We start from the raw sequence: 27,675 nt of genomic DNA, 5'->3' as shown, positions 1-27,675 counted from the left end.
CATGCAATCAAATGAAGTTTAAAAAAAAAAATCACTATTTTTTACATATGATATGAAATGCGCAACTCCCAAGGAGAATGCCACAATATAAGCAGAACACCCATATAAATTATTTTTTTTCCATGTGCACAGAGACCTATGATTAAAGTCTGAGCTCCCATGGTTTTGATGCATACAAATATGTGTTACACACACTGTCTCAGCAGGCACTCATTATGCAGTCACAGCAAAGAAAAGTAAATGCCTCACTGAATTAGAAGGAAGAAGGAGATTTTTCACCAGTTCTGTTGAAAGGCAGCAACAACAACTTAGAGAAAAGAGGAATTATTGCATTTCCCCTTTTTACTCATTATTTGGGATAAAACAGTTTACTTGTATAAATAGCTAAAACAGTAATTCAGCTAAAAATAATTTCCAGAAGCTAATAAGCCTCAAAAATTCCTTACCATTCAATGAGTAACTAAACAAGTATACAAGACTAACTAGGCAATGTAAAACCTGAGTAAATTATTAATTTAAGCCAAAAATAACAACCTGCCCTTTAACGTTTTGGGGATAAATTTTATCTGTTCAATTACTCAGATGTGCAGTCAGTGAAAGCAAGAGCTACTCCAGGAGATGTGGTCTAGTTCTTTACAGTATTTTTCTTCCATGGTGGATGTCAATTAACCCAATAGTTTCAGACAGATTAAATAATACAGATTAATATTCAAAGTAGTCTAAAAATATATTACAGCGATTTCCTATGGTTAGGACTGTATATCACACTTTAGTATCCACTAAAATCTTAGTGGATATTAAATAAAAGTATAGAAGGCAAACTCTTCTATAAGTGAATATCATTTATCTATACCTGATGGCAGAATTTATTTTTAAGAATGCAAATGCTGACTACATATTTGAATTAATGAAGCATGTGATATAGGTCAAGGATGAACTGGAGAGAATTTTTTTTAGTAGTTTTAATGCTATCTGCAGCAGTTTTCACACATTCCTAAATTAGTCTGTAGGCATTTTGAAGGTTAAAGAACAGTGAACTTTGAGAGCATAATCATGAAGTTCAATGTGAAGAGCAACTTAAATCATATGCTGGAAGGGAGGCATTTCAATTTTGCCAGAGGCAAGGTAAAAAGCTCAAAAACAACTGTGTAAATGGAAACTTGCTACATAAAAATACAGGTACGAAAGAAATAGTAAGACTCAAGTTGAAAACTACACATTTCTCATATTTCTTTCCTGCAGTGGTTCTCCTGCTCAAGCTTTACAACCTACAGAGTGAAAGACAAAGGGTGCAGTGACTGTAGAAATTAAAAAAGTATTTATCAAAAAGGAAAACAACTGTAAAGTATGGAGTGGCATTATGAAAATGTATCTCTGGGAGATCAAATTCTTCTCAGCACATCAGGAATGTCATCTACACTTATTATTACACACTGATTATTTCATAAATTCTTCCACTTCCATCTTAACACTACTAGAGGTTCATAGTTTTCACCAAGACAAATACTCCCACAGAAACACAGCAGCTGGAACTGCACTGCTGGGTCATTGAGGCAAATTCTGAAACTCCAGCTACGAAGTTTTAGACTGCTGTATGGCCAGGCTTCAGCTCAGCTTATATTAAGTGTACAGCCTGTGTGATACCATAGGCGCCTACAATAAAGTATATGCTCTAAATATGGGCACTAAGTCAAGCATTTAAATAACTTCACTAGCAATTTTAGGGCAACCTTTTTAACAGATGCAGAGAGTTAGAAAATATCAAGCATTTACCTTTCCCCTCAAGCCTTTTCTTCTTTGTAGTGGTTGAAATTCTGCCACTCTGCTGCTAACAGGATTTGCACAGGCAATGTTGCACCCAAGATCTCAGGCAAAAAAATCTCTCACCCATCAGAACTGTGGGGTTTTGCTGACTATTTATGATGGTTTAAATTTTCTGTTGAATTTTAAACCCAAGTCTTCCTCTTACTAAAAATATAATTGCATAATTATTTTCCATTTTTAGCAATGTAAATTCAGAATTATTTCCTATCATCAGCTGCTACTGATCTGTCTTGCTAAATGCACTCCTACTTCAGATAATTTATTAAGAGAATACCAAATAGAGTCTGTCCCTCTTTCCACAGAAACATCTAAACTTCTAATTTAACATTTAAATGATGAGATTACCAGCTTGATGATCTGCAAATCACAATGACAAACAGGCTTTAAAATTATTTAAAGTACATTTTACAAGATAGCCCACTTTGACTTGTGAGATAGATAACCTAAAAAGTGTTTTCTGTGTTTCCAAAGGACGTAAAAGAAGATGATTTTCATTCTTTGAAGCTGTCACAAAGAACATATAGGAGATGCCAGCAACATACTATAATTAAACAAATATGAGCAAGTAAATCTCAATAGTGAGTGTATAAGACCAACAGTATTTCCTTGCTACTGCAATTACATCTTCTAACAAGGTCATCATTCTTCAACTGAAGGTCTCTCCAATAAGAACCTCAGCCAACAAATTATTAAAACACCATACCTCATTTTCATACAGTATGAGGGTAATGAGAGCAGTATCAGTCACTTTTTCCTTTCCACCCTTACAAGCACGAACAGCACTGGAAGTATCAGTCAGATTTAGACCACATGTTGATGCCACAAATGCCACCAACAAATACTTCCTTATAAAATCCCTAACATTAACTGGCCGCTATGAGCAGCTCCAGATCTTCAACTGTGGGCCATATGTGCAGGATGTGTTAATACAAAAAAAATTCCACTTAGTCTGTTGAACCAGCAAGTTTTGATTACTATTACAGCTGGATCTTTATGTACTAATTAGTTTCACAAATTCAACGTTGGCACATTACAGAAGAGTCCTACATAGAGCAAACAACAAAAGTCACAGAACAATTAAGTTTGTTTATGGGGGCTTTTCACTGCTGGACTCATCACAATCACTTTTTCTTGATTTCTGATAAATCCATAGTCTTTGAATAGATTATTTTGGTTAATTTCAGAAGTAATCCCAAGAATTTGTTAAACTTTAATAATCTGACACACTATTTTTCATGTTACAAATGCTACACACAAATATTGGTATACAGCAACACACATCACTGCTTATTGAGCTGCTGCTCTGAGGCCAGAGCACTGTAAGTGTCTCAAGGGTGTGTCACTTGTGGAGCCAGATGAGACAGACCCTCTGTCTGATCAGGAGCCCTCATGCAGGTGTTCCGCCCTCACATCTCACTTCCAAAGACAGGACAAGAACAAGGCACAGGCACAGAACACAAAAGCACAGCTTTGCTTCCTTGGAAATGCACCCAACAAGCAAATCCTGCTTCAAACCCCCAAAACCTTATGTGCTTGAGGCACTGCATTAGGATGATGCACTCTAAAACCTTTTCCCAAGCCCCATGTATTCTCACCTCTCTTGGGATAAAAGATAGGTCATAATTTCTGGAATAAAGGCACTTGCAGTGCCCTCCCTTTCTATCTGTATATTAGGATGGACCATCTCAGACCTAACAGGAGTGTTGAAAATATGTTCATTAATGCTCACATGACAGTTTCATAATTAGGTTACGAAGGAGATCTAAGGACTGCGAAAGGTGACATCATTAACATCATTTTTTTAGTTAGGTATAATTTCTGTTATCTCCTTTCTTGTGGTTAGTCACCAGGTTCTAGCCCCAAAACTGTTCTGCTGAGCCCTGCTATCTACCTTTTTTGCTCTATGTTTCAAAATAATCCATTTCAGCTCAGGTCTAGACTGCCACCATCAGCATTGCCAATACCCCGCTGTGCAGCTACAGCAATGATTTATTATTCAGTGACAACAATGTAGCAGAACTGCTGGTGCTATGATTCTTCATATATATTATGAGTTCACTCAATCTGCTGAAGATCTTTTTGTTTCTCTGATGTACTAAGACATTCTCTACAGGTAACACAGGAGATCACATAGTAGAAGTATGAATCTCAGTAGGAAACTAGCATACTTTATTTCAAACCTGTCAACATTCTTCATGTATCTCCAAAAAAATTATCCATTACACCCTCCTCCCACAAATCCTCCAAATTAAATCTGCTTAATACAGGAAATACAGGAATTGGTGGGGAAACAAAGCACATTCAGAAAAGCATGTTAAGTTTTCTCCCATCTCACTACATCTTTCTCTTTTAATAACATAGTGTGCTGAGCTAAGGACAACATTCCAGTAGAGGTAATAAATATTTGCATACAGTGATAAAAACATTTTCCCTGTGATTCTGAAAAAAAATGCAAATTCAGGGCTCATTATTAACAAGCTGAAGATTACTAATTAATGATTTTACTTACAAAGAGTAATGTTTAAAAACAAACAGCTACATTCATAATTAACAGGAATAAAAAATATAGGGATGAATCAATCATTTGTTGCTTTTACATATTGGCTAAAAATTGATGTGCTGCAGAATTACAGTTTGGAGTGGGGAAGCATCCACTCTGTGAAAAGACCTCAGTATTCATCAGCTGTTTCTTTATTCTCTTGTTTCTGAAGCTGCAGAGGAAATTACTACCTGTCTGTGGTAACTGGCCATTAAAACCAAAGAGAACCCAAATTAGCTAAAATAACTGCTATCTTACTAAAATGGAAGCAGGCATTTAACAACATAAATAAAACAGAACTACAGCAACAAGTTCCTTCAGATGTCCAGTTTCTTTATGCAGAACACACAGTATGGGTGATGATGTTTCTGGTGGCTTGTGATGTATTGTACAACCATTTTAAACAGTGATACAATATGTCATAGACAATAAATTAGTAAATACTGCAGTGGCTTCACAGTCCTGCTCTTTCTCATCAACATGATTCCATAGTTCCTGAGGTTAAAAACTGTCATGACTTTAGATTTTAAGCACTCAGCATAGAAATAATTTATATGTGGGAATCTAAAGTTGCAAGACTTTATTACACTGCACTTGCCCTGTGCCATTTTCACAGGCAGTAACAACACTGGAGGCTCTACTGTCTTCAGCACTGCCAAAATTGATACATCAGACTTCAAGAAAGTTTAAATATTTATATCCAGAACTGTTATTTTCAGGCTTTGCACAGATTTAACAGTATTTAGTTTTAACTCTAGTAATTTCTATTCACACTTTAAATTCGTATGCCAGATGTTTAAATGCCACAGAGGATTATTATTGCATATTTACTTATACAGATCCATCCCTCATGTATGTTGATGTTAACAAGAAAGTAAAGACACTTCTAGAGGAGGCAACACCTTCTGACCAGACTCATAGCAGGAGACTTGTTGATTCTGAGTTCTGTATATGACCAACTTACTAATTTCACAGACTTACATCTGCATTTTCATCAATGAACATATAAATTAAAAATGTTCAATTTTTCATAGGCTAAACTTCAGAATGCTAGAACCAGTTTTAATCATCACATATCAAACCAAACAGTTCTATATTTGACTTTTATACATTTTTTCAAATCATCACAATCATAAACATGCACAGCAACTCTATGCAGACATCTATATGCATATTTTAAGTTTCCCCTTTATTGCAAAAATTTTTAGACAAAAAGAACAGAAAAACAACCTGTATCAGCTAGGAACAACATCCTCCCTGAATTCTTTCATAATTTTCTTCCCAGTAATATAACTAATCATTTAATGGAACCTGCTCTAAAACAGACTATACAGACACTAATATTCCACATCAACCAAACAAAAGTTACCTCAAAAGCCCCCAAAACACAAGTAAAAAAACTTTCCCACCAAAAAGACAAGAAGAAAGAGAACTGAACTGACCCCTGATGTGGACCCACTTCTCTCATGGAAGATAGCTCAGAGAGGAAGATAATTCAGAGGAAAACTGCATTTTCCATTTTGATTAGTGTTTTATCAATAGTCAAAAAGTAAAGTTTTAGTCATAAAAGAACATACAGAACCAGTCAGAAAATGCAATTGCTTCTGTATATGAATTCTTTTTCTTACAGATCTTGTCAGGTGTATCTTTTGTGGTTAATTCAAAATGGTGAGGCAATTCATTTTCTCTTCTTTCTTAAAGTGTCTCCTGATTAGATGAAACTAAAAGGTACTTAGCCAAACATAGCAGAATTTATGGAAGAACTCCCAAGCATTGTAACTGTCATAAAAAGTAGATTTTACAAAGGAAACAAAGGAAGTCATTAATATTTTAGTTTAGTAGTGCAAACAATCTATTACTTATCTATTAGAAAGAGCTCCTTAGGATTTTTTAAAATTTGCAGTAACACCTTGCATCTGAAAACAGATTAAACCCCTAAATAATTATAAAGCTAGACAGACAGCATCAATTAGAGAATTAAGGTACCTGCTCCCTTTATAGCAAGAGTGCAATTTAATTTTTTAGAAGTTTCCAGCATTTCAGAGGGCATGAACCCTGGTTGAGGGCTTATGGCCATAAAAAGGTGTTGATCAGTCTTATCTTTTAAAATGTTTTATGCAGCCACATACAGCAGAGTTGCCTGTGGATTGGACATAATAATCAGCAGGGGAAGGAGAGCTCATTACTACAAACTCTCCTTCCCCTGCAGATTACCTCAGCGTGAAGCCACGTATCTCAATCAAAAAAGATTGCTATGGAGAGCTACACAAGATGTTTCTAAATCAGCTAGCTTGGGGCTCAGCCGATAGCTGCAACCTTCTTTTAACCTTCAGAAAAGCAGAAGAACCTGGATGGTTTCTAAATATTAGCCATCTGTAAGTTTAGAAAGAAATCACTTAGCAGATAGAAGTGCCCAGCAGACCTGGCTGTCTCATGCTCACACAACTGGTGCCCAGTGCAAACACATGGAAAATTCAGCAGCAAGATGTACTGGAAAAGGGACAGGGCAGGACACTGCACAAGTGGGGGGCAGTGGGGGCCTAGGGGTGTCCAGCACATTGTAGAGTACTGAGAAGAATACTTAATGCCTTGGCCTGTTGTCTATACCTGTTTAAAATATTTCTCAAATTCAATAAAACTATAAATCTATGATTATGACTATTTATAATTCCCAAATTTCTGACAAGGCTAGTGATGTCAGTGATGTGTTACAAACCAGAAATATGATCTACCTGAAGAGTGTGGAGGGCAAGGTGTGTATAAAAAATAAGAGAAAACACAGTACTGCAACAAATCTGGTAATAAAGAGAATCATCTAAAGACACTGGAGATATGTTTACTGAACCAAGCTTAAGACAGTCATAATTTCTTATGATAAGTACAAAGAAATAAAAAAACAGCATGGCAAAATATAAGTATTATTTTAACTATAATGTTAGAATCAGACACTGAGTAAGATTAAGGCAAAGGGGGGAAAATGTAGAATAATGCTAGAAGTCCTTATGATGGAATTACTGCCAAAAGAATACAGCTGCAGCATCACATTTCACATTGTCTGATGTTCTAAAATGCAGTGTATGTTCAAATGTCAACACAGTACAAAGTCTCACGAATGTCAGCTATTAAAATAGTGACCATTCCATACAAATAATTGTCTTGAATTGTATTTCATGCGTTATTAACAGCTGAAATTTCAGTTTTTACCCCCAGTTTTATTGGAACATACTGCCCCACATCAGTCCCCACTTTGGAAATGAACTGTAGCTGATCAAGTCCCTTGACCTGATTTTGACACAAGATATCCCAGCCCCTATTGCTGGGTACTGAACCCTGTAAAATCAGCTGCTAAGTGAATGTGACAAGGAGCACAAGCACAAGCAATGCTTGCCTATCTAGATGAGATCAGGGCTGAGTCCTTATAAATGATGTACCAGGCATTGTTTTAGCTCCACAGAAAGCAGTAACACATTCTGTACTGGGAATTACATAGGTTTTGTTCTATCAAAATTAAATTTAGGGACACCCTAAGAAAAGCTAGTATAGAGGCACTGAAATGAAGTAGAGGTAATGGAAGCACAGACACAAGTGGCAGAATTTCCTGTTGGTGAGATTTTATGTGAGGTATTATAATTTGGGATTGGTGCTAGTATGTGAAAGCCACAGTGACCAGAAAACATTAAAGTGCATCTAAGATGCCAAGCATAAGCTGATCATCTGCTAAGATCAGAATGAATTTTCTTTTTCATATTCACTTTGTACATTATCTTTGAATGTACACTTTGAACCATTATCTTCAATCCTGAGAAAACCTACTGGAGTCCCTTTACCACTCATCACACAAAAGGCTGAACAATACACAAGGACTGCTAATTACAGAGCCTTATTTACATGCTGCTAGAAATTGTTAAGTCTTCTGGTGAGTGTTCCAATATATGGCACAAGGTTTCTACAAACCAAGTAACACCATTTTGTGAGAGGAGATTTTCAACATATTAATTCACCTTTGGTAGTAGGACACGTATCTTCTGCTATTTATATTTTATTTAGAGTTGTTATACTTGAGATTTTAAGTACCCTGGAGATTTTTCCTTAGATCAAGGAAAAAAAAAAATCTATTTTATGTATGTGATGAAACACATGACACAAAACCATGCCATAATGTACATGAATGAAAACAAAGATGCTTACACAACCTGAGAACATTCTGGCCTATATTTTCCCCAAAAGAAATAACCCCCACATAAAATACAATTATACAGTGGAAAAATAACCAAAAGCAAATACCAACCCCCCCCCGAAAGCTCATTACTCACAACTCTAAACAGATTCAACAGGTTCTTGTACTAACCATGCACGTCTAGTGAGATGGCAACAGCTTAAAGCAAAAAAAGCATTTAAAGTAATAACCCTGTAAAAACTACAGTGGACTTAAATTCACATAATCTATTAATTTCTCTTCTTATTATGATTTTATATAAAGGAATGACTCTATATGGAACATTTTGAACAAGATATTGGAAATATTCAGGGGAAAATGGGATAATGAAGCAGAAATTTCAGAAAACGGTAATAAGTAAAACTAAGTCTAAACAGTTAAATTCTGTCAGCCATAAAATACTTCAAAATACACAAAATTCACTGAAGGTACATCAAAGCGTATGCCAGACCTGGCTCTCATAAAAGTTATCATCAGAAAAGGATCACTTAACCCTGCAGCTACAGAATACTAAGGTTACTTGTAAGGTTTTGCCAATAAATATCCATTATTCACAAAGTCAAAGGCTTGAGGAAAAAAAAACCCAACATTATTAGTCCTACCTTCTGCTCTATGAAGTTCCTCCGCCCTTGTAAGCACGGGATCCGCCCATCTCTCTCTCTCACTTTAATTCCAGCCGATCACTTTACTCTTTCCACCTGTGAGTTCCTGGAATTGTTAAAGTATCTTTGAGATTTCTCATGCTTAAAAAATGTGTTTTAACATAGCAAAAGACAAAAGAAAGGTCATCATTACTTTTCCCCTTTGTAAATACTACCATTTTTTCTTTTCCTTCTCTAACACTTTTATTTTTCCTCTCGTCTGTCTGTCCTAACTCACTCCTTTTGGTCAACATTCTCTCGTCCCTTTCTTTCTCTCAAATGCTGTATGCAAGGCAAAAGCCCCCCAAACACTTGTATTTACTGACCTCAGCTGAAAGTTATGGCTTTACAGGAGAGATTAATCTCCGTGGTTTTTATTTGGACATCTGCAGTTTTTTCTCTTCCGTACCTGAAGAAATTCAGGCAGGACTCAACTCTTCAATTTGTTGCATCAGTAGCCATCTTTAGTGTCACTGTCTGCTTTAATGAGGTCACTTTGATTTGTATACCTTGGAAATTACCATGTAAAAACACGTGTTCACTGGTTTTTTCAGCCTATATATATAGGCTGCCCATTAAAACTGAACACATCCAGCAGGACCATACTATTCTAACCCTCTCCTTTTCCAAGTTCCCTTTTTCTGGAAAGTCTCTGAATTTTACTGCGCTTACTAGATCCCCACACTTTGTTTCCTGTTGCCAGGGCTCACAGCGGGACCAGCACACGCAAAACCTGTTGTCGAACAGAAACTGCGTTGTTCAAAACGCCGGTATTAGAAAGGGAAAGCCTCGATGCAAAACGCCACTGAACGCACCATGGTACAGGTAAGGCTGTCCTCAGAGAGCAGGGCTGGATGAGAGCACTTTGGGAAATTCTGTCCCAAACAAACCCGTGCCCAGAGAGAGCAGGGAGGTGAGAGCCATTGAATTTTCACGTGCTGAATTATTTTAGTTATGACCAGAGCTGCGGGAGCCCCGCACGGCCGGGCTGCAGAGCCGCACGGGCTCCCCGCGGTGCTCCGGGCCAGGAGGGCACCGAGCGCATCCCCGAGCCCGGCAGCGCCACACCGGGCACCGGAGAGCCCCGGGCAGCGCACACGGAGCTGCCGCCCCCCCTCAGCACCCACCACCGGGCCCCGCCGCTCCGGATCGCCGGGGAGCAGGCCCTAACCCCATCCCTCCTCTCGGGACGGCCGAAAAGCCGCAGGGACAGAGCGGCCGCGCTCCTTTCAGCGCAGCCGGCCCCGGCCCGCGGGGCCACCGCCTCCCGGCCCGCCCCGCCCCGCTCCCGGCACCCACCGTGCGGGCGGGCCGGCGGAGCGCAGGGGCCCGCGGCGCAGGTAGGCGGCGGCCCCGGGGCCTCCATGGCCGCGCGGCGGCGGAGCGCTCCCCGCGGGAGCCAGCGCAGGGCGACCAGGCCGGGCCGAGCTGTGGGGAAGCGGCTGCGGCCGTGAGGCGGCGGCCAGGAGCGGGCTGTGCCCGGCCGGGGGGCAGCTGTTCTGGCGGCCCGGCCCGAGCCCGGAGCGCGGCGCGGGCAGAGCGGGGCCCGCGGGCCGGACCCGCCCCGGGGAGGCCGCGCTGCTCTCTCCGCGCAGCTCCGCGGCTGCAGGGCCGCCAGCTTGTCACGGGCATCGGCCGCGGCTGGAGACTGATCCCCGGGCCTCTGTGTTTACAGGAAATAAGCGGCCTCTAATGCGAGGAGCACGATGAAGTTCGGTTGCCTTTCCTTCCGACAGCCCTACGCAGGGTTGCTTCTAAACCAAGTCAAAACAGTAGAGACCCGCTGGCGTCCTTTGCTAGCAGGCTACAAGAACAGCACCATTGCTATTCATATAGCTGTTAAGGACTGGGAAGATGAAACATGGAGAGAAATTCTTCTGAATAGGTTCGGCATGACACCAAAGCAACTGCAGGATTTGTTGGATGAAGGGGAAAAATATGGCAGAGGAGTTATTGCAGGTAAGTATCCTTGGGTTATATTTTGTAAACAAACTTTCATTCCCTTAACAGTCATTGAAATATACATCTGCTCTATGTGTTTGCAGTCATTATGATACATTTTAACACTTTGAAGGAGTGGAGCATGAGTTGTGATGGGGGGGTCTATTTCAATTCTGTATGTTTCAGCACAATACGTGTCAGTTTCACACTTCTTGCATGTTGAGCTTAGGAACTCTTGCTGAACCATTGTGCAGTACTCGTGGTCAAGCAAATTCACGATGTTGCAGCACTGTGCATGCCCTTTTAAAGTATACATAAATAATTACATAAATAAATCCTATTTCAGTTTTACAAGGCCCCTGTGTTGCTTTTGATATTTGGGCGGTGAAGAAGTTTGTTTCTGTAACACAGTGAAGAGGCAGTGATGTTTCAGTGCATAAACTGTGCTGACATAGAGCAGATGTGCACTGTACACTTAAAAAGTTTTTAGTGCTCATTTTGTACTATTTTGTTGTAGGTATCTTTGTTACACCATCTTTCACTGTCATTTGAATACTTTTACCTATTCCTGCACAACAAATGAATTCTATCACATACACTGAACGTTGTGGTTCTGCAGTGCTAAAAACTGAAGGTCCTACATAATACGTAGGTTTGCAGCCTTAACATAAATTGCATGCTTAATTGTGGTGTAGGTAGGAATTTCAAAATAGTTCAATGATTTAAAAATGTTAATAGAATAGTGGCTTAAGAGGAGCAGAGAGAGTTTTATGCTTTACTGAAGCTGCTCCATGTCCAAATGTAGCTCAGGAGTTTTGGTAGCAGCTGTGTCTCCTTAGATGCAGGCTGCTTTTCAAGGAGTTCTGCAGCACTGGGTTGTGGTGATTTTAACTATTCCCTCCTTCTTTTCCTCACCTGAGTTGTCACATGGACTTTTGCAGCAAACAGCACAGGTGGGAGGTGTGCCTCCCTCTGACTGTGCCCTTCTGGTAACAAACTGGCTGTTCTGTGGCCTCAGGCAGGGCTACCTGTGGAAAACTTTTCTCTAGGAGATCATACTGTCAACTAATTTTGTGTTTTAATTGTCATATACAGGATTAATTGATGTTGGAGAGACATCACTATATCCAGAAAACCTGCCTCCTGAAGAGATTCTGGAGTTGGAAAACAAAGCTGTCCTCAGTAATTTAGAACAGAAATACTTGACTGTTGTTTCAAATCCCAGATGGCTCCTGGAACCAATTCCTGCCAGAGGGAGAACCGGGGTGTGGCAGGTGGATATCCCTGAAGAACTGATCCCTTCAGAATTGTAGCTGTTGCCCCTTACTATTACTTTTTCCTGCCTATAATGCAGACTTGTATTTAAGATGCTGACTGGTGAATTACATCAGCATCCTGTCTAGGATTCTATTCCAAAACCATTTGAAATGGCAAATACATTTGAAGAACTGCTTTTTGAGGCAAAACAAACACGATGTGTCTTTATGACTATTACATGAAATTGTTTTTCTAGACTTTCTGTATAAGCAACTAAGTAAATGCCATTTTTAAGTGTACATTTATACATTGTGTGCCAATTTAAATGTAAATTAAAATTATTTTTTGATACCTGCATCTCTGATTATAAGAAAATAGTGCTTAAAAGCAGGCTGCCACAATTTCTAGGACAGCTGTCCCAGACCACTCCTTGTCCTGCCTTAAGGATAGATTCTTTTCATTCACATTTCAGGCATACAAGATGTGCATATGATGAATACAGCTCTGTGACCTGGCAGACATTGCAGAAGGGCCAGTTTGAGCAGATGCTTGTACAACATGAAATTGAGCAAGTATTAATTTTTTTCCTCTTATTTAAGATGAAAAATACTAGTTGTCTTTGAAAATATAATACTGAATTTAAAACTAGTGTGAAGAATTATAAATAATAGCCACGAAGCTTTGGCACTCTCAGGAGTTGTTTAAAATTCACACCCTACATTACAGTGAAAATCCTTTTGGTTTTCTGGAGCAAGGCCACACCTAGAACAGGACACAAGTGGCAGTCTCAGTATTCAGACACTTTACTGGAGCACTTGGGAACCTGTTCCCTTGGACTACAGCACTTGTGCCAGAGCTGTGGCCCTGGGCCAGTGCCTGCCGCTCCAGCTCTGAACCCCACGTGGAGCTGGGCTGTGACCTGGAGACAGACTGAGCTTCCCAGGGGTGGGAAGTGACTGCAGGGCAGGGTGAAGGTCCCTGAGCAGTTCCTGGCCCCATGCAGGCCCTGCTGTGCCTCAGCTGAAGGGGAGGTGCAGAGGCTGCAGCTCCCCCTGTTTGAGCAGCAGCAGATGGAGCTCTGTGGGCAGCACTGCCCGAGGGGCTGCCTTGGCACTGTGCTTGGCAGCTGAGACCTTCCCAGTGCAGAGCTGTGCCTCTTCTCCCTTGCCCCTGCTGTGCTCTCCTCCTGGGACGTGGTTTCTCATGCAAACTCTGCCTCTGGTTTTCTTCTTCATGGTAGTGCAGGCAAATTGATGTACAGTGACAATCCCCCTGATGTTTGACTTGTTGAACCAGAATATAATAAAATATATATAAATAATATATATATATAAAATAAAACTGCAACAAAATTTCAGCTGTGGGATGGGACAGTGCTGGGTTGGGTTTCAGGCAGTAGCTGGTCCACAGGCAAGAAAGGGAAGCTCTGGAGCATCATCAGAAATGGAAGTGCTGCATCCAGGTTTTAAAGGCATACACCTTCAACACATGCACAAATGTCCACCACTCTCCCTACTCTTCCTGTCATGCTAACATTAAAGAAATGAGACTCATGGTATTTAACCTATCTAAACGTGGGTTACCTAAACACAGACAGCAGCTACAAGGTTTTGGGAGTATGAGACATCTGGTTTTATAAACTACAGGACTACACATTTTGTAGACTCCATTTCTCCAAAGCACCTGTAAATCCAAGGCACACTGTCAAAGCAGGTCTTTCTTCAGACAAGAAAATGCTATGCCAACACCAACAAGATCCTATCTTGAAAAGTTTAATCATTTACAGTAACCAACACAGAGCTGGTAACAAAGACCAAGCTATGATATTTATACCAGCTAACCAATAGCTGTGAAACCTACCACAAATGTTTCTGGCACAGACCACACAATGTGAGAAACAGCTTATTAAACAGCCAGTCTAATGGGAGAATGGTACATGCTGCTCAAGAAGAATCAAAACATGAAACTGGAAAAGCAACAAAAACAACATGTAACTCCCAAGCCAGCACAAAAGTTGAAATACTTACATGAGTATTTACACAGCTAACTCAAAAGCATCATGTAAGTCACCATACATTCTACTTCCCCTCCCAAAAAAAGGTTTCCAGTGTTGCCTCAGAAGTGCAACACTCTTGTGCCTCTGATGATTGCAGCTGAACAGAGAAAGAAGTAAAGAGGTACTGTGCTAAGGCATCCCAAAGCATTTAAAAGAGACATGAAAAGTGTATATTTAGGACCTAAAAGACACCTGGAATAGCATAGGCATTTCATACAGGGTTTTTAAAAAAATACTTTTAGATAATACTTATACTGTACACAACAGGACTTTTAAACAATATATTACACTGCTAAAAATGTTCATATAAATACTATACAGGCAAGCGTGCAACCAACCTGTTAGGAAGGTTCACAAATTAGACAACCACATATTTCTGGAAAAGCACTCAGATTATCTTCAACATTTCTGATTTGTGTAATCCAAGCCACTGATTCAGCAATACCTATTTTAAAGGAATTGGGACAAGGCATGAGATGAAATACATCTGTCTGTTGATGACCAGTTCAAGTTTAATATGCTACTGTCATCTTAATCTGGCATATCAATGTTTAACTTGGGAGGTGGAATCACATATTTTCCAGGACTCTGGGTAATGACCACTCCAGTCTTTTTTCGGAACATTGGTGCAATTTTTGGTGGCTCAGGCAGTGGTGTTTCTTCTGTCTCCTCATTATCTTCATGATGAAGATCATAAGAGATATTTCCATATTCTCGCAAGAATGGGAAAATTTCAAGCAGGAACTGGCAAAAGTCTTTGCGAATTCCAAACCACCCTAAAAGAAACAAAATCATTTTACATTATTAACAGAATGAACACTTAATTAAGTAGACAGACTATTGAAGGTGTCTTGACTTTTTGCATATAAATAAGATTTGTTAATGCTGCTTCTCAGCGTTCCTTATGCCTATCATGACATTACAATTCAGGTTATATACACACAGACAGTCTGGACAAGCACTTGCACAGCTCCATGTCTGCACATGCATGCCTGTGTGTATATCCATCTGCATAAATTACAGCTACACCACCCCTGCAAGAATCCATTTCCTTTCACACATCACACAGTGCTGGGTCACATCAGTACAGAGAAGAAACACAAAGACTTTGCACCTCAACCAAAGTAAACAGCGCCACAGGGGAGGACCCTGTAAGCACTGAAACCTTATTACAACTGCCTGAAAATAGTAGTAATAGAAAAGTCCTTTCTGAAAATAGAAATCTTAATAAAATACACTGATTTTTAATCTGTTTCCAGGATTCTGAAATACTTACAGTGATTGCCTCCTTTTTGTCCAAATGTTGTTGCCATTAATGTTATCAGTGAAAGCCAGAGAGGAACAAATATGGGTATGAAAGAAAAAGAATTATGCCCATCCAGTCTGTGTACTAGCAAGATCTAAATGGAAAAAAATTATACAATGTCAGTTTAATTGCAATACTCACTTTCAAACTGCTTAAAGCATATGCTGATCTGAAATCTTTAACTTCACACATCTGTGAGAAAAAGTGGCCTTCACAGAAGAAGGTAGTTGTAGTTCCAATGTGATGCAAATTTTACTCAAGAAACATTAAAGGAACATAGAATTCTTGTTTGTGTTTCATCTTTGCTGTTAATATTTTTTTCCAAAACAAAGAGCAGCATTCTAATTTCAGTAAGTTCAAAAATCATAATTCATTTCTTACTGAAAAAAGAACAAGACACATCAAACTCATTGTGGCTTTTTCTACCTCAAATGTGAGCAGTGGAACTACAATTGTCATCCAGCTGACAGCCATGGTTATGTGTGTCCTCCTCTGCTCAGCGATCACGTCCATGGAGCGCAGGAACAGCACAGACCACACGATGTAGTAGAGCACCACCAGGCACAGGAAGGACATCAAGATCCACAGAGGGACACAGACAACCTGAAAGAAGGACACATTTGATTTGTTTCAGCTGTAGGATTTTTTTTTTTAATAAAGTGAGCCTACATATTAAGCCTAAACAAGAAAATGAAGTCTTTAACTAATATAATGTCTAACAGAAGGACATCAAGCTCATGTGTGTTGTTTCAAGACATAATCAGTTCAGGGCAGGGGTTCTCAGCTTTCTAAACCCCATCAAGCTGAAACAATTTAAAATTAAGGCAATGTAGTTCAACTTAGGTAAGACTTCTGTGATTTTGTGTGGGCTCAAACTGTACTTGATTTTTAGTAAGTACTTCCACATTGGTTACCTTACTTTAAAGAGTTTCAATCCTTTCTCAAGTTGTTTTTTTTACAATAGAAAGAGTGTCAGTTTTATGGCAGAAACCCAGACACAGAAACAGCACTTTTGTTCTAAAGGCACTTGGGACAGGACATCTCAGCAGTTCTGACAAAGACTACTTGCACAGTAAGTGGATTTACATTCACGGTAACACAACAAATAGAAGTAGTTATTTACCAATTCTCTAACTCACCAATCATTGTCATGGCTTGTTTAGTGTTCCCATTGGGAACTTTGGGTGAGGATTTCTCTTTCAACTGCTGCTCAGAATGAACTGCAGCTGATGGCACATTCCTCTCCCTCAGAGGATGATGTGCCCAAAGAACAGCCCCTGATTGCCATGACCACTGAATGGTGTGCCAGACCTTCAGTGAAGGATTGCTAAGTGAGCAAAAATGGGATACATGGACCACATATTAACTGTTCCCTACAATAAATATCTGTATGAAATTCAGCATTTAAACAAAGATAAAAAGAAAACACTGGTTACATACAAGCCATGGCCATCTGATGATCTCATCTAGTCTGAGTGCAATAAATATGAACTGTAGAATATTGACTGAACACAAGATTTCCAGCTAGAAAAAGAAAAAAACATTAGTTAACTCTTAGTATGAGAAACTTACTTCCAGGATAACCAATGAACCTATCAAAGCACTTCTCTGACCCCATTCTTATCACTGACATATGAAAACTTACTTGCATTTACATTTTCTATTACTTAACATCCCTAAATTTGTGTGGGTGTGACCCCAACCAAATAATGTAGAGTCTGCTGTTTCCAAGATTGTCCTTAAAAAAAAAAAAAAGGCCCTTAGAGTGATTAGAGAAATAAGAAAAGCCAAACTAATCAGAAAGAAAAAAAGCAAAGTAGCAGAAAACAGCTGTACCTTTCATACAATAAATACTGCTAGAATTAAATTAAGTAGTAAAAAGACCTTCAACTTAAAATTAGCAAAATGAATCTTCTGTAATATTTTTTTAGTTCCACTAATAGGCAAAACTACCAACAGTCCAAATTAAAAGCCTAATTAAAATTAAAAGTTCTATCTAGAGAAGAAAAGAAATACATGGAATATTGGAATATGAAATCCAAATTCAAATAATTTACTGTATAATTGAGAGATATTTTAAATAACACTGAAGACATAGATTTTGTGGCAATAGAGAAAAGCAATACTTCTCATTAAAATGTTTAATGAAAAGTTTTCATGAGTTCTGCTTGCCACTATGAGAAACAGCCCTTCATTATGTTTTTTTTTAAACTCTGAGTCTAGCTTGAACAAAGTGAGACAATGAAACACCATCACACTTGGCAAGTTCTGCTTCCAAAGTTTATGGGCAGCCCTACAATGGATAGGGTTTTCAGAGACCACAGAATTATTATCTGAAAAGTCTAACTGAAGCTTTTGAATGCAAGCTAGAAACATTACTCATTTTAATAAAAAAACATGCAGTTATGTAAGGCCTCTTTCAAATGTAAGATTTCTCTGAAGGCAGACACTACATGCTACTTTTCACAAACACACATGATTGTGTAGACTGTGATCTGGATAAATGCCTTTGAAAGTTACAGTTCAGGGAGTCAAAAATCCAACAGGCAGCAGGCACTTGCCAGCTTCAGGGACCACAACAAAGTCTCCACTGTTCAACTACAAATTACTTTAAAAAGATTGAAAAAGTACACTTAAAATAATTGTGTGCCACTTAAAAGAATAAACCACCAACACCCCCCTCGCCTTAAGCATAAGGCCAAACAACCAGAAAGCTGCAAGAGCAAAGAGATAAAAATATAAAAATCAGAGGATCAATTGCTGTAAATAGTTTATAGAATCAAGTTAACATATGAGATCTATATGGCAAGTGCACACATATTTGCAGTGGCTCACAACTTAATTAATTCAACATGCTTTAAATAAATAGTGCTTTACTGACTATAAAATAGTGTAACACATAAAAGGAAGCTTTTTCTGAGCCCACCATGACACAGAGACAAAAACCCCAGCACGTACTTACTGATCACCTAATCAGATGCAGAACAGGAATGAGCAGATAATGTATTTCAGATTAAATACTTATGAAAATATTACCAGATTAACAACTGCTTTGATTACTCAAGTCAAAAATTGATGTCCTGTATTAAAGGCAGACCCTCATGTTTCTAGCAAATGAAAGGGAAATAATGAAATCTTCACAGAGAGAGAGAGAAGAGAAAGTAGAACAGCATTAGGTGAAGATGACTAAGAGTAAAAAAAGAAATAAAAATGGGTTGAGACAGCTGTTGCCTTTTATGGATTCCACTTTCTTCTGCCAGCACTTAGCAGCTGTGCAGTTATCTGTAAATCAATGGGCAATCAAGCATCATCCAGGAGATGGCAAGCACTTCCACAGAAATTTTACTTTTAGCAATACTTAACTATAATAGAACCCTGCAAAATAAATTTCTCTTGGCAAATGTTGCAAAATGAACTTAGGATATCAGTTTACCAGCCATCATAACAATCACTTACCAAAAATGGTTCTCTCTAGTGAAAAACTCATCTTATGCTAATGTTAGAGAAACAGCCCCTTGAAATTAAAACACCTGAAAAAGCTGAGCCTCATCTAAAAATCAGATTTTAAATTGTCACAAGGTAGTTTGAGGACATAGCAAAATGAAAAACTCCTTAAAAAATTTCAGCATGAATTCTAAATTTATTGCAAAATGTCACAATTGTGGGAGCACCTTGAGAATCCTTCCAAGGTTGTTCCAAAACCAAAGGGAGTTAGAGATAAGATAGAAGCAGAAAATAAAACCCTAATGTTCCTGCCTACCATTCACATTCCCAAATTAAAGATTAAACATATAGACTGTGATATTAAGACATTTTCATAACATTAAGACATTAAGCCCTGATTACATGGGGCTCTGGAAACTCAATTCTGCCTAGAGACAGTGCTTGCAATCAGCGGAAATTTTGCTATTGTTTCCATGTAAGTGTTTGGTATTGATCTATACTGCAGAGTTCCTGGTGACTTATTTTAACACAAAATAATAAATAAGCAGGTTCAAAACATGCTGCAATTTGGTAGTTGAAAAAACTAGAAGATACTAGAAAAAGTTCTATTAGTCTGACCCTGATTTCACTCCCATTTGCAGGTGAGTGCAATTAACTGGACTGATGCAGCCTTTGGAATTGTGCTTTTCTAAGAGACAAACTGCTCCAGAACTGATCCCAAGGCCTGCAGTGCCATGAAGTGAAGCCTCACCTCCAGGGACCTGTCGTGTCGGAATCCCCACACACAAGCTGCAACTGAGACTGGAGACACAAAGAACAGGGGCATGAACACCAGAAGCCAGAAATGGGTTCCTCTTTCAATCCTGTCACACACCAGGACTTCAAACATCAGCAGGAGCAGGTGGATGCCTACTGCAATTAGCATTGCTTTGAACTCCACACAGGTTTCTCCTTCTGCTCTGAAGAGAGGATAAGGAAGAATTTACTTGCCTAAGAAAGCACATTACCCTGCAAACATCCCAGAACATTTCCTTGAGCTTCAGATATATATACAATATAAATATAAAAATATTTGGTTTTAATAAACGTATACATTATACCCATTACACTCCACTGCTGATGACCTAATAGGATTTCTTTCCCAGAAAACTGCACATTTGAAGTATTTTATTCAAAGGGTGCAGTGGGATTTTACAATTTGAAAATTTTTTAAGGATTCCATAGCTGGGCAGATAAAAGAGGATTTCTTTGGTAGTATATCAAAACAGTCAGTTATCATAAAGGCTGTTGTAAAATAAGCTAAATTTAAAATGATCTGTTTGATTTCTGCACTAGCGTTCATTGAATCAACATCTTTCTCCAGAATTTCTTTATTTATCCAAGCCAGAATATTGGAACAGATATTTTCTGGTACTAAAAGTAAAATGACAACACACAGAGCTTCTCCCTACACCACTAGACCCATTTCTAGATGGGGCAAACAAGACCTGAACCACACAAAAATGTGGGTGTACAGGAAATCTGTGCCCCAAGATTTTTCATTTAATATTCACCACAGACAGAAAAGACATTTATTGCACTTCATTTAAGGTCATTTTTCTTTTGCCCTGGAATCCTGAAATTCACAATCTACTCAAATTACCAGACACCTCAACACTGGTGTGTTTAAGGCTGTGGAAGTTATTCTGTCCCAGGCTGACAGGACAGGACAGTCCCTGTTGTGCCAAACAAGCACCAGTCACTTACCGGTACTGAGGGTTCCGGGCCCACACTCCCGTTCCCACCGAGGCACCCACGATCACCATCAGCTTCCACAGCCATATTGGAGCAAACACAGCCCAGTAACTCCACTGGATTTTGTCATCCAGACGCAGAGAGAGCAACACAGAGAAGAGCAGCAGGCAGGCATAAATAAGGAATTTGCTATTGAACAAACAAAGAAAACAACCCAGTCAGGAATCAAGGCAGGCAACTTCACATTAACTTTGTGGAGGACAACAAAGTCAGTCACAGCTGAAATTTCACTGGGATACTTCCCAATAGAAAAGGTGTCGAGCTTCTTTGCAAAGAATCAAATATTTCATCATAGATACAGCATACGTCATCTATTTCATTTATAAAACCATTGCTTCAAGGAAACACAGCAAAAGCACTTCTGCATAACAATCTCAATGAATGGACTGAAAGAAATAGTTCCCTTCCACAAGGATCCAGTCAGGAGTTCTGTTATTAGAGGCTCACAAATATACCAGCTGTACATGTTTTTAAAAAATGTGTTCCATAATACAAATCAAATGAAGCAGCTTTTATATTCAAAATTGAGTTAGATTATTTATGAAATCTTATCCACACCAAGTTACTATGAATTGTAATAGGGCCAACTTTAGATAATTTTTTTCTTAATATTAACATTCCATTAAAAAACCAGTATTTTAGAAAGAAAAACCCAACAGGTTAAATGTTTAGCAAAGTTACCTATTGTTCACTGAAGTTTCTCACTGGAATATTGAGGATGATACTTACAAATTTAAAATAGCTACATTGATACAGTTTATAAAAGAGTCAATTTAAGAATTAATAAACGTATCTGAATACTTGAGCAGCGGCACAGCAACTGCTTGTACCACAAAAATCAGACAAAATAATTACACAGTAGGCAATTTCCTCAAAGGACAGGAAGGGAAAAGTCTCCCACCCATCCACCCGAAGCTCACAGACTACTTTATAAAACACATAAATAGGTTTCAACACTGTTTCAGTGAAGTAATTGTATTTTAAAACACGGATAACCTAAGGAACAGAATAATGCAGCAACAGTCAGGAACAGAACTGTTTCTCCAACAGCACAACTCAAACTACCCACCTTAACTCACATCAAATAACAAAGCATTCAGCAGACCAGGATTGCTATGTTTGATATCAAGCTGTTTTGTCTCTACTCAGAACAAGTGTCTCATCTGCACCTTATTAATGAAGAACAGATTTATTGTGTCAGCATCTCCCTGCATGCTTGATGAAACCATCCCAGGATAGGATGATATAAACCGGTCACACCTCACAGCAACAAAGAGATGTCTCAGCTCCTCGGCTAGTCATCCTTTTCTGAATTCAATATTTGTGTCATTTGCACGTTCCCTGGCTCCTCAATAAACACAGCAGTGAAACACCCCTGCTCCCCCGGTGTTCCAGGCACCTCAAAACATAAAGACACCGGCAAAACTCCAACATTCGGCTTGCTCATTCCCCCAGCACCCAAACAAGCTGCAAGCATCGCTCTGCAGCAACAAAACTTTATAAGCTTCTAGAACTTCTGTTCCTACTTTGCCATTACTCTGACCACACATATTTCAATTGTGTGTTTCAGCTTCTGTTACAATGCACTTCCTGGAGCTTTGGTTACCCTTTTGTTTGTCCAAACAACTGACTGAACACGGCTTGCTCTCACTGGCATCATGTAAAGTCTCTTCCACGTGCAAGGTTCTTCCAGGACTCTCAGCATCTCAAGCCACCTTGCAGGTCCTTAGTCTGTGGTCTTAAAATTAAAACCCGGTAAAATTTAACTAATTCTCTCGGTTTCTTTAAAAGTTACAAGTCCGTATTTGCTTGGAGAGCCAGCAGAGCCCCGGGCTGCAGTATTAATGCAAAGGGAGCCGAGGGAAGCGCTCGCCTGTCCCGGTGCTCCCCGTGCAGCCCAGGGCTGCTCACACCTGGGACGCGGAGCCTCCGCCGCTCGGTCACAGCCCGAGCTGGGGCGTGCGGGGCCAGAGAACCGCGGTGAAACACTGGAGCACAGAAAGAGCTGGGAGCAATGTGAGAGTTACACAATAATAAAGCAGATGAGGGGAAGCGGGGCTGCAAAGCAGATGTGCAGCGCTCGCCCTCCCAGCCCGGACGGCGAAGGAGCCGCGGGGAGCCCGCACCGCCTCCCGGGGGATAGGAAGGTTGGATTCGATCATCTCGGAGGTCTTTTCAAGCCTGGCTGTTTCAGTGATCCCGGGCAGGAAAGAGGCCGGGAACGGCGTGTTCCAAACGCCGCCCGAGCTCGCCGTGCGGAAGGGCCACCCGAGGCCGCGCTCCGCTCCAAAGCTGCCGGGTCCCGCACCCAGCGCTGCTCCCGGCCGGACCCCGGGCTAACCCTGCTGAGCGGCCGCTGCCCGTGCCGCACTCACCTGGGGTTGAAGTCCTGGAAGAAGCCGCGCAGGTTCATCGCGGCCCCTCTACCAGGCGCTCATGGCGCGGCCCCGCCACAGCTCCAGGGCCTGGCCTGCCCGGGCCTCGCCGCCGCCCCGCGCATGCGCGCGGCCTCTGCCGGGAACCGGGCCGGCCCACACTGCCGGCCTTCGCAAGGAGCGCTGCGCATGCGCGCCAGGCGGGGAGGGGCCAAGGCAGAGGGCGGGATTAGTGGGCGGGGCTATGGTGGAATGGGCGGGGCTAAACTGGGCGGGGCGGTCCCACCCCGGCGCTTCTCCCTCTCGAAGTATTTTTCCCTCATTTCTATCCCAAATCGGGTTTCTGCCAGTGGGAAGTCAGTCGTGCAGGTCCTGGTGCTGCATGACCTCGTACAAGTCCTTCTCCAGTTCTCTCGGAGCCCCTTAGGTACTGGAAGGTGCTCCATGGTCTCCCTGGAGCCTCTCTTCCCCAAACTGAGCAGAATTTGGATGACAGTTTCAGAATCTCTGGGCAACTCTGGGACATTTCACTGTCTGGACAATGAAATCCCTGGGCATTTAGGGACAGCTCTACAAAACGTTTGCCATAATCCAGTATTCACTGAGAAATATTCCACGTAAATTTGAAATAACCCAAACAAGCTATGTATGTGCCTTGTTCGAGACAAAGAAAGGGCATAAAAAAAATCAAGATGGACTGAAGCGAAACAAATTGTGGAGAGAACTGGGCTTTCTGTTGTTAGGGGTTTTTTTGTTTGTCCATTTGTTTAAGTGAAAGTAATTAGCTGTTGGAACAAATGACCCTGAGAAACAGGAGATTTTTCACTTTTAAATAACGTCTGTATGGCTCTCTGGGAGATAGATGCTAATCTAACTCATGCTGATCAGTTTGACTGTAACAAGACTTATGAAATTCTACAGCAGATCAGGATAGTTTACACGATGACTCCATGCCAGGGCAGATTATCTGGTGGCAGATTTTTGAAGTGAAAATCCCCAGAGCTCCTCCCTGAGGGTTATATTGCAAGTGAAAAGCTAATAAAAACAAGCCAGAAAACCAAAACAAAACACCACAATCATATCTTAAGCTTTAGTTTTTGCAGAAAGATGAAATTGAGTAAATAATCCAAATCTCCCACCACCTGCCAGCAGGACTGGTGATTTTTACCAAAGAAGTTAGGTGTGCATGCAGGGTGGTTTGTTAAACACCACAGCTGCTCATAGCCCGTGACAGTACTCATTAGTTACTACAGATCAATAGTATGATGATGATTTTTCTGCAGATACTCACTGGCAGATTGTAGCCAACTGTAACTCCAGTGGCAAGAGCACAAACAGCAGACAGACATCCACACCAGGAGCTTTGCACACAATAAATTCACCTGTGAAGACAGGGCATGGCAAAGGCTACAAGAAAGCAAGGACATGTCAAGGAATGGCAGTGGGGAGGGTGTGAGGAGCCTGGGGAGAAATCAGGATAAGAAAGAAGCAAGAACACATAATGGAAAAATGTGGGGGAAAGGATGAAGGCTGGACATTCTCCAGAAAGATGGAAAGGACCATGACAGGATCTGTGCCAGGGCACTACAAAAGCTTGTAAGGAACCAAAGAATTAACAGCCTTAAACAACTGGAAACTAGAACCTTGGTTTTCATTATGCTTTTGAAAAAGTTGAGCCTCATTGGTTTGGAAGAGAGAACAATTATGTGTAATGTATTTGTCCAAGGTAAAATACATCTACTGCAATGCATAAAGAAGCTACTAGACAAGGCCTGTAAGCAGCCAGATGCAATCATAAAACAAGTCAAAATATTAATAACAAGGAATTAGCTTGAGAACTTTTAATAATTCAGAAGGCTAATAAAGCAGCTTGGCATTTCTGAGAATATTCATGAAGTTCTGTAGAAGTAAATCAAGAAAGATTTGTTCTGCAGTTACAATGTTTGGCTGACTGCCCAAGCAGCAGAACAGTTCCTATGAGGTATGAAGAACTAGGAAAGAAACCCCTGGTTACAGAAATAAAAGCTCAGGGAACATAATTTGTACTGGTACCTCAGGAGAGCAGAGCGAAATTTTTTGGTTTGAAGTCAAATAATTGCAAATATTAGGAGTTTTCTTAGATTTTTTTGGTGGTCTCAGATTTCCTGATGGATACGGTGAGATACTACCTACACATGTGAGGGTGATGTTAAGGAGAAGTGGAGAGCAGAGAAAATCCAAGCTCTTGTCTAAACTTAAAGACTTAAAAGATTTATCTTAAGTTTACATTTTATAGTGATTTAAGGGTAGGAGGAGTAATTTAGGTGGCAGATAAAAGAAGCAGCAAGTGATCTGCTTTCTGTGAAGTCCTTGTGTCTACAGCTGATTGAGACTTGAATGCTGGGAACTGAAGTGAATCCCCTGAGACAGTTTATGTTGGAAACCAAACACAAATTTTGGTTTCACTCCATTTATCTATTTTCTCAAATTAGTTCAAGAAGAGATATAGAGTCTCTTTTATAGTCACTGCCATTACTGCTTTTCTAAGCCATCTACATTCTGCTTAAAAAATATAAACTAGGAGCATCCCTATCCTTGACAGGCCAAAGTTAAATGCAGGAAATAAAACCTGAATCAGCCTTCTAATTTGAAAACCTTGCTTTGCTGTTGACAGTCAGCCTTGACTCCTTCCTAACATACCATATAATTCACATGTCCCATTTGCTTTATAGACTTCTCCAAGTGCCACTGTTAGGTGACTGGAATGCTGCAGCATTAAAGGGAGGACAGCAGCTCAGCAATAACTGACTGATGTGGCTGACAGCAGCCATGAACTGTTTCTAGAATCATCTTTCATGGTCTGTGTCAGAACATCAAATTGTTTACAAAAACAAATCTTCAGGTTTGAAAATCCCCATTTGAATTTCAGTTGATTTTGCTGTAGGCCTTCCTGTTAGCATTTCTTCACAGAATAAACAGAGTGTGACCAATAATTGACAAAGAAGAGATTGTTCAATCTATTATAATGTATTTATACCAGCCAGTAATTTTGCACAGTTAAGAACAGTAATGATCTAATAAGTATATATGTGTTATTGTCATTGGCATTGCACACAGCTGCTTGGTTCTGAAATGAGTTCAGTTTCAATGAAATTTTCAGTATTATTGTTTTGTGTCCTACTTGGGAGGATAGAATGATTTAAAGCCTTTACCCTTGAAAATTTTGCTTCTGTCTGTTGGATGTTGTGCCTCTAAATTAGTCCTGCAGCCTGAAACCTCTTTGTAGAGCTGTAGCAGTTCAGCAAGTTGCTGTTGATATTAATGCCAGCTATGACTGTGATGTGAAGCAAGTTCCAATACTTAATCACCATGAATTTCATAGGCTGTTCTGCCAGCTGGATCTCAGAAAATGCATTCTTGTGGAGCTCTTTGGCCTAAGCAGGATTTGACACAATGATTTGATGTCACCTGCAAAAGATGTGTCTGTTTATAGTCGATGTTTCTGTCTTAAACTGTTCAGCTGGTTTTACTCATTGCTTGTTCTCCTGTTGAAAGGAAGGTCATTTAAGCAAGTAGTGTTCCATGCCTCTTTTCCTGTGCAGTCTGTGTGGTTTTTCTGCCTCACCACAGCTTCCAAGTTATTGATTTTTTATGTTGCTCTACACACAATTTTTTCTTCCACTGTGCTTAGTAGCTGTTTAAGGTAAAGCATGAAAAGAAGGCATTGGATCATTGTTCTATGAATAAATCCTATAAACTTCCTAATAGCAGTGATTTATCAGAGCAGATTCTTTTATTCAAGGCCGTCTTAATTATTTTTTAATTTCTTTCTTCTTAGTTCCTTCCTTCTTCATTTCCTTTAAGACCTTGATGGAGGATCAGATCATGCATATTGTCCTGGCAAAATTAATATATTGTGCTATTCTTAAAACCCATCCAGCACAAAACAAGACTTATTTGCAGTTGTTTACTTTCAGCCCAATCGAGCTGCTTGTTCCAGATGAACACAAAGCTTCTAACTATTTACATGGCTCCTTTGTTTGAGTAAAGGCACCTAGAAATTTTACTTACAGCATTAATCAGATTAAGAACTTTAGTGCTGACACAGATCAGGTGTTCCAAGAATCTCAAGGATCTGTGTGCTTGGATAGCACACACTTCAAATGCAATTTCTGTCCCTGACTCATCTGGGCTTCTCTCAGAAGTCAAGTGAGATAGAATGAGATAAATGCTTAAATACCTTCGAATTAAATAATAGGTTTTGGATGCTGGACACAAGAGGTGAGTTCCAGTCAGGGTGCCT

The 27,675-nt window shown here is 40.0% G+C and overlaps 3 protein-coding genes across 5 annotated transcripts in view; 1 reads left to right on the top strand and 2 right to left on the bottom strand.

The window, feature by feature from the left end:
* Window positions 1–10,659, bottom strand: part of MAMLD1 (mastermind like domain containing 1) — a 244,679-nt gene extending 234,020 nt beyond the window's left edge. For 2 of the 3 annotated variants that reach the window (XM_074551738.1, XM_074551736.1), the window contains exons 1-2: window positions 10,520–10,659; window positions 9,182–9,287 (exon numbers count right to left, since the gene is read on the bottom strand). The gene's annotated coding sequence lies outside the window, so the exon portion shown is untranslated. Of the gene's footprint in view, window positions 1–9,181; window positions 9,288–10,035; window positions 10,245–10,519 lie in introns of those variants that run through there. The other variant, XM_074551739.1, reaches the window with a different exon arrangement.
* A 259-nt stretch (window positions 10,660–10,918) lies between these two features.
* Window positions 10,919–12,775, top strand: EOLA2 (endothelium and lymphocyte associated ASCH domain 2). Its single transcript, XM_005484496.3, has 2 exons — window positions 10,919–11,179; window positions 12,257–12,775. Exons 1-2 carry the CDS (start codon window positions 10,927–10,929, stop codon window positions 12,472–12,474), a joined length of 471 nt encoding a protein of 156 aa, XP_005484553.2. The 5' UTR covers window positions 10,919–10,926; the 3' UTR covers window positions 12,475–12,775.
* Window positions 12,776–14,174: 1,399 nt separating this feature from the next.
* On the bottom strand, window positions 14,175–23,576 carry TMEM185A (transmembrane protein 185A). Its single transcript, XM_074551741.1, has 7 exons — window positions 23,394–23,576; window positions 20,971–21,147; window positions 19,976–20,183; window positions 17,221–17,304; window positions 16,207–16,383; window positions 15,751–15,874; window positions 14,175–15,250 (listed from the first exon to the last, which is right to left on the bottom strand). The coding sequence occupies exons 1-7, from the start codon at window positions 23,429–23,431 to the stop codon at window positions 15,006–15,008; spliced, it is 1,053 nt and encodes a 350-aa protein (XP_074407842.1). The 5' UTR covers window positions 23,432–23,576; the 3' UTR covers window positions 14,175–15,005.
* Window positions 23,577–27,675: the final 4,099 nt, after the last annotated feature.

Source organism: Zonotrichia albicollis, chromosome 14 (genome assembly GCF_047830755.1).
Source record: "Zonotrichia albicollis isolate bZonAlb1 chromosome 14, bZonAlb1.hap1, whole genome shotgun sequence".
Lineage (NCBI taxonomy): Eukaryota > Metazoa > Chordata > Aves > Passeriformes > Passerellidae > Zonotrichia > Zonotrichia albicollis.
The sequence above is the reverse complement of the archived record's forward strand: the minus strand, read 5'-3'. Positions and strand labels throughout refer to the sequence as shown.